At 50.1% G+C, this 7,682-nt stretch overlaps 1 protein-coding gene across 1 annotated transcript in view; it reads right to left on the bottom strand.

The window, feature by feature from the left end:
- The window catches only part of LOC129385858 (uncharacterized), a 38,233-nt gene extending 32,875 nt beyond the window's left edge, over positions 1–5,358 (bottom strand). Inside the window, exons 1-3 of the mRNA XM_072289467.1 lie at positions 5,322–5,358; positions 4,720–5,001; positions 3,894–4,110 (exon numbers count right to left, since the gene is read on the bottom strand). Coding sequence (XP_072145568.1) covers positions 3,894–4,110; positions 4,720–5,001; positions 5,322–5,358 — 536 coding nt within the window. The remainder of the gene's footprint in view (positions 1–3,893; positions 4,111–4,719; positions 5,002–5,321) is intronic.
- Between the last annotated feature and the right edge of the window lie 2,324 nt (positions 5,359–7,682).

The following is a 7,682-nucleotide window of genomic DNA, read 5'->3' on the forward strand; positions in this document are numbered from 1 at the left end:
GAATAAAATTGAGCCTGTAGCGGTAAAGGCACCAGATACTGGAGAGGAAATTCCCGATGCGGGAAAGTTAGAAGAGCTTCCGCTCGAGCTTCCGGGACTACGCTCAGTGACGAACAGGAAAGACACCGATCAAGTCATTAGTGACTTAATAAGTAAAGCCTCGCTGTCGCCTGAGCAGAAAACCGAACTACACCAGCTCTTACAAGAGTTTCAAGGTCTGTTCTCTGAGAGGCCTGGTAGGACTTCTGTCCTTACTCATGACATAGAACTTACCTCCCCAGAGCCAGTACGATCCAAGGCGTACCGGGTGTCACCCCGCCAGAGCGATATTATGGAGGCTGAGGTAAAGAAAATGCTACAGCTCGGTGTTATTGAGGCGGGTGAGAGTGATTATACCTCCCCTTTGATTTTAGTTGAGGTACCGGGCAAGGAACCTCGTCCTTGCGTCGACTACCGCAGGCTTAATTCTATCACTAAGGATCAAATTTATCCGATCCCTAACATCGAGGAGCGCCTTGAGAGAGTGAGTAGCGCTCAGTTTATTTCCACCCTAGATCTTGTCAGGGGTTATTGGCAGGTTCCACTTACAGAAGAGGCTAGTAGGTATGCGGCGTTCATTTCACCAATGGGGACATTCCGTCCTAAAGTTGTGAGTTTTGGTTTGAAGAACGCGCCATACTGCTTTTCAAGCCTCATGGATAAAGTGTTGCGGGGACAGCAAGAATTCGCTTTACCGTATCTAGACGACGTAGCGATATTCTCCGCATCCTGGCCTGAGCATATGGCGCACTTGCGGGCAGTGCTAACCCGCCTGCGCGATGCGGGCTTGACAGTCAAGGCTCCCAAGTGCCAGTTAGCACAGGCCGAAGTTGTCTACCTCGGACACGTGATTGGTCGGGGTCGTCGCCGCCCCTCTGAAATAAAGGTGGCCGCTGTGCGAGACTTCCCGCAACCGCGCACGAAGACCGATATTCGGTCGTTCTTAGGTGTCGCCGGCTACTATCAGAGGTACATCCCCAGGTACTCTGATACCGCGGCTCCCTTGACGGATGCTCTAAGAAAGACAGAGCCGCAAACAGTCGTCTGGGACGAGACAAAGGAAAGAGCTTTTAGCGCCCTAAAGAGCGCCCTAACAAGCCAGCCTGTGCTACGATCGCCCGACTACACAAAAGGGTTCGTTGTTCAGTGTGATGCTAGTGAGCGAGGCATGGGCGTTGTACTGTGCCAACGGGAAAATGGAGAAGTAGAACACCCCGTCCTGTATGCTAGTCGTAAGCTGACGAGTCGTGAGCAGGCGTATAGCGCCACCGAGAAAGAGTGTGCGTGTATCGTGTGGGCCGTTCAGAAATTGTCATGTTACCTAGCTGGCTCGAGGTTTATCATTGAGACGGATCACTGCCCTCTCCAATGGCTGCAGACCATCTCTCTCAAAAATGGCCGCCTCCTGCGCTGGAGCCTCGCTTTGCAACAATATTCCTTTGAGGTGCGTTACAAAAAGGGGAGTCTCAACGGTAACGCCGATGGCTAAAGTCGAAGCCCCTAACGTGGGAATCAGCCTCAAAATTGCTTGTTACGGATGTTTTTCTTCCTGAGGCAGGATTTTTTTTAACTTATTGCTTTTGTGTAGTGTTTCAAAGTGATGATGTGCTTTCTAGTGCAATTTTCCGATTTGTGGACGCGTTCTGAGTGCTGCTAAACTACTGTAAGGAACTAGGCAGCAGTATAAAAGGGGAAAGAGCCTGGCAGGGCTTAGTGAGGGTTGTGCCGTGCTTGCTGACTGAGCGGTTGACTTTCAGGCGTGGTTCTAACGCTTGCCGGAAACGAGAACAAAAATGTCAACTCTCCCGAAGTCACTTTGCAGTGTCCTGTGTGAACCTGAACGTGAGAACGAGGCCTTCTCTGTGCGCTGCGCTCAAGAAACGCCAAAGGACGCCCGACTTCGGTTATGAGCATCATCGAGCGACATCCCTCCGGACAGCGGATGCAGTCCCCTGACCATCGGGATCTCCTTCCCCCGGCGGGGCGGTCTGTTACGTTTCGCCTTCAACGCGCGGTAATGCCGGCGCGGCTGCAACGGACGCCGGGGCTTCGTTCAAAGCGGCGGACATTTTGGCCCGTTCGATGCCGCCGCAACGCCTCCCCGCCAAGCGTGTCCAGGCGTGTTTCAGTGCCACGTGTCTTCGTGTGTGCGTGTGTGTGTGTGTGCCCACGCTTGTCAAAGCGCGGCAGCCGGGGAGCGGAGCTCGCCAAGTGAGGTGCTAGGAGGTCTGTCCGTCGGCGGGTTGGCGATGCGTCACTACACTCGGTTCAGCATGTCTCTCGGCTCGACCGTGCGCGCCGTCGCGTGGGCTCATGCTCCGCCGTCGCGTGGGCTCATCCCGTGACCTTCCTTCTGGCCCGCGACGCCGAGAGTATAAGAGCAGCTGCCCCCGGACGCCAGGAGAGAGGCTCCGATTTGTACTGTTGAGTTACGTGCTCTCCCGTCTCTCCACTTCGGTCGACCTGACCGGCCGCTCTTTTGCTATGTTAGAATAAACAAGTTGTTCTGTTACCAGTCTTCTCTTGCTTTGCCGGGACCTTCGGATGCTTCCAGTGCCCCAGGCCGCCAGGCCAACGCTACCCTTGGGGCTTGCGACCCATTGGCAATAACGGGCGTCAGCACCGAGACCCCAACACAATCAAATGCTCCCCTCGTTCATAGGAGGTCAGTTTCGTTTGCTTGAAAAACGAGCGGCTTGTCTTATATAACTGGCTCACAAGAGGCGAGGAGCATGCTCAAGTGGGGAGGGATTCGATGGGGCGGAGCCACTGCATTGAATATGGCCACCACTGAAGAGGGTGGTGCCGGCGTCTGCGATAGGTCTACTTTCTCTTACTTAGCTTGCGGTGGCTCGTCGACAATCGCGGCGGCATGCAACGGAAGCTTAAGAATGGCGCTAAAACGGATCCTCAGCAAAGAAGAGTTGGCAGAACAAGGTCGTAAACGTGCCGAAAGTTCTCGAAAACGTTGCACGGCCATGCAAAAAGTTTTATTACAAGCAAATAAACCGATGCTCTCCTGCAGGGGCGAGTAGCCCGCGCCGGAGCGATCAGCGGCAGCCATCTTTTATTCGTTTCGGAACGCGCCAGCCTGCGGCTATTCAGAAGAAAATTCAGTTTTGTTCGGCATATTAATGCATCTTTAACGCGTACGCCTCACTTTGACGCGGTAAATTTTTGCGGTATTGTGGCGTCACCTGAGAGGCAGGTGAAGTGAGTGCCGCTCGAAAACTTTTGACGAATAGCTGAGGGCCAATGGCAAAAAGGCGTTGAATCGGAAATAACTATGTTTGCTTTGTTCGGTCAAATTATGCATAATCGGTGTGTACACGTCATATCAGACGGGGAGCTATCGCGGCTTTCGTGACGTCGCATGGCAGACAGGTTAAGTGGGGGCGGTCCAAAAAAATTTTCGACCAAGCGCGGTGGGCTGATTGAAGAATTGGAATAGAAAAGTTTCGAATAGTTTTACGTTATAGCGCCCCTGGTGTGCTTCAGTATAACCTTTAGAAATAGTGTGGCCATAGCAACTAGCGCACATGTGAAATAATCCCTCTGCTATTTCTTGCATTTTCTGTCGTTTAACTCCCCTACAACAAGCTACTCTCGGCACGAAGTCCAGGACGATCGTTTCGACACACTTGGCCACCGCGTAACGCCCCGGTAGCTGGCGCCAGTCGCACCTAACTGAGGGGCTCCGATGGCGTCGGCTAGTGACCCTTTGAGTGACGCCTGAATCCTACCAGGGCCCCACCTCTAATACCGGTCCAGTTACCTTGTCGGTACCAGTTCGGTACCATGTATGGTATAATATTGGTACTAGAAACGTGAATTCTTGAATCGTGAGCACTAACTGTACGTCGAAGGAGAGCCCTCCTTTGGTTCGGCTTAATGACTTGATGTGCGCCAGGAACACTTTGTAGCTGGAGACGGGGGTCAACGACTGGAGTTCGCTGGTGTTCGAGTTGATGTACACGTGCGTGTAGTAGATGTGGTCGCACAGTCCGTCAGGAGGAAACCTCTTGATCGCAGCCGCAATGCCGCCCAACGTGCACATGAGCTCCTTGATGGCTGCACAGAAGGCGTATGTGCACAAATAGTGCGTCGAGATGAATGCTCTTTGGCTATGGTGCCGTAATGCAAGCGTGCGCCAAGCGTGCAACTAAACATGTCTTTGTCCAGATTCCAACCAGCTCATCTCTTTGCTGTAAATGCTAAACGAATGCAGGTTAGGTAACCGAAGAAAGACGTTGTAAAAGCAGGTTACCCAACCTTTGTGAATGCTTTCGTACGAAACACATATTAAAGTGCAACTTATCCTTTCAAGGTATAAGCTATCCAATATGAACCTTCTTTTTCACGCGGAGAGATCATTCTTAGAGCCTGACTGATACGCCTATTCTGTTTATTTCATTTGCATGCACTATTTCCACGCTAAATACGTAGGGATTCTTTACAGACGAAACATGAAGCGCTAAACAGTCCCAAGTCTCACTGGCAGCAGCATAGAACTTTACGTCCGCGCAAAATATCGACATCAATACGATGCGAGAGAAGAACGCGTGCTTACCACCGACAGCTCGGTGGCTACACCAAGTGAAAGAAGCCTCTACACCGGCTGTAAAGTGCCTTCGACTGCGCGCTTTTCTTCATCTGGGGCACCAATTGCTTTGGACTCACGTTCGGGTGGTTCGTTTGAGGGTGTGGTTACGGCCGGCTGGGGTTGTGGTTGGGTAGCGCCCGGCTGGGTTTGTGGTTGGTTAGCGCCCGGCTGGGGTGTTTGTTGGACAGTAGTAGCAACACTGCTACTGTCCGGCGTTGTTGTTTTACCGGCGCCAGTAGGTACAGTTATTGGTGGAGGTAGAGAAGTTCCTCCTCCCCCTCCTCCTCCCCCTCCTCCTCCTCCACCCCCTCCTCCTCCAGAGCTTCCGGCGTCCGCGTCCTCCTCGGATACGTCGTCACCTGCGTGTTGTGCCGTTCATTGCAGCGATAGCAGGTGACCTCTGTGCGCCGTGACGCGTGCAACGGTTTCTGTTCAGATTCGAAGGCTAACTACTCCACTTAATGAGAACGCATGATGAAACCTCACCACCGAGGCCGCCGATGAGGAGGAAGCCTACGACTGCCAGCAGGAGGAGTAAAGCCAAGGCACCGAATATGGCGAACTTAGTCGACGAATCGCTGCACAAGAATCGTTAAGTGACGATGAGGCCCCGCTCTTCTTACGACTGCAAGCGAAGCCGCTCTTTATCAGATAAAGTCTCAGTCATTCCTCAACCCACCTTCTTGATACCTCAGTACACAATAAAGGACAGCCATTTTACGCATTTTAAAGGTACTTCCTGGCGCTGTAGCTCATATTTCTTTTTTAAAAAATTACGGCGTTAGGGGCGACTCGCGTGGCAAAGGATACATTACTCTGGCACACGCGGTTCGGATTGGAGTCCACGTCGATATTATTTGCAATGTAGCTATAAACTACCCAGAATTTCCGGGCCTACTTATGATGGCAGTTGCTATGTGCAAGTAATTGGTCCAATAGGACAGCATGCTTATGCCTTACAAGAGAGCCGTAAGCGGTAATTCCTGTTTCGAAGCGTGCGTAAAAGCAGTGTTGCGCAAAAGAAAGGGCGTGTACACCTGTATAATTATAGCAGCCTAAAGTAAGCATGCGAGAAGCGTGGGTCAAGTATGTTAAGGGTAACATGCAAAAGACACGGAGGTCGGTGAGAAAAAGTCCGGTTTGCTCCTCTGTGCCGGGAAAAGTAATTTGGAATCGACGTATATATGAAGGTGGCAAGATGAGTATCGACACAGAAATAGGCGCTCAAAATTCTGCGGCGACATGAGTTACTATCAAAGTGTGTCTCGCAGACGCGTAGACTTGTGAAATTGAACTAGAGCTCTGCTGCTTTTAGCGCCGACATCCATCGTGACGTCCACATACTCCGGACTGGAGTAGATTCGGAATGTTTTTGAAACATGTAGACCCAGATATTAGATTAGAATTCCATTGCTACAAAGAGATAAATTAGTTTTTCTTTAAATGTGCAGCGCTACACGCTTGCGTTGAACAAGCCTCAAAATTTCTTACATCCCTGAAGCGTTTATCTTGCCACTGGCAAGAGCGTCAGACGATTCTCACACTAACTCTGCCCTTTTACAGGGTTCGTTCAATCATACGAGTAATGTGTCCACCGTTAGATGAGCTGCGTGCAGAAAGACAAACTTACTCTCCTTCAGCCGCTGTAAAAGAAGTGAAACGTGTCTTTATGTCCATTATGCGTAACGAACGTTTAAACCCCCTCAAAAGCCCATGGCCAGAAATGCGGGACACGTGGCACCCGAAACGCACCACTCCCTCCTCAGGCGGATGTCCGCTCGACGCCGCGTAATTGAATGAGCACCGCACATAACGCACCGAGTATTTGGAAGGAACTCAGTTATCAATGACATTTTTATCATTGCATGAAAAAGACCAATTTAACAACATATTAGGCGCAAATTTGAGCGCTGTGGTGATAACCTGGGAATTTTATGGCCCCAATGGGAACTTATGAGCACCGAACCCGAACTGGCTTTCCCAAAGAGGACTTTTTGAAACAACAATCTAATTGTATTTGGTAACTAGACTTTTACGCAATGAAGTAGATGTTAGTATTTACTTGTAATAGATTACATTTTTGGTAATATTAAAACCTGATGATTACGCTGCCTTTAAATTAACACTCACTGTAATCCAATTACTTTTTTGGCAACTATTAACATGTAACTAGTTACAATTTCAGCCTACAGGACTCACCTTAGGTCGGAGATAGTGTTGACAGCGTTCAAAACATGCAGATACGTTACTTTCTTCCCACAGTTAGCGTCCTGCAGCTACGCCTCGAGCACCTAAATGTGGCAGGCTTGAATATTTGCACACATGACTTGGGAGCCCTCACTCGGAGTTTTGCTCCTGGAATACATTTCTATACCTCTATTGAATGCATGTTTAAGCTCCCTTCACCATCGGAAGCAGCTCCTGTTCAATGTTTCTTCACATAGTGCAGTCTACTCCTCCCATATAGACAGAAGTTCTGTGTCGGTAAATGTATGCTTGCATCTGTTTGATATATACGTGAATATTATACACTTATTTGCGACTTTACTATACGATCAGTAACCTTGGGCTAATAATGTACAGCTTTATGGTGAATTATCACACAGATTTAACCACTTTTTTCAAGCAACGTGGACGGCGTCCTTTACAATTAGTCATTTAAAGAGAAATGGCGAGCCAGTGAAGCCAGTGATGGCCACCAGGAGGAGGTCCAGTAGATGTTGGCCGACAGTGAAGAAACGCTTTAGTGGCTCGATTGCGACGGCCACTTCAGACGCTCTGTCAGGGATCAGGGGACCAACCATGGACGACTTGTGCGTACGACTTCCCCAAACCCCATCAGCAGTTAAGTTCTGGGCATCGCGGCATCGAGTAACCATAAGGGTATGCTCTTAAAGTGTTGCAGCAACAGGTGGCATTCGCCATGTAACCGAGGTTGGCAATTGCTACACCCTAGCGCCTGTAATAACGTCACCGTTGTACATCCCCACATGCTCGACAAACGAGTCTCTCTTGCGAATTCAAACAGAAGACAAATCTT

This window comes from Dermacentor andersoni, chromosome 7 (genome assembly GCF_023375885.2).
Source record: "Dermacentor andersoni chromosome 7, qqDerAnde1_hic_scaffold, whole genome shotgun sequence".
NCBI classification, from domain to species: Eukaryota; Metazoa; Arthropoda; class Arachnida; order Ixodida; family Ixodidae; genus Dermacentor; species Dermacentor andersoni.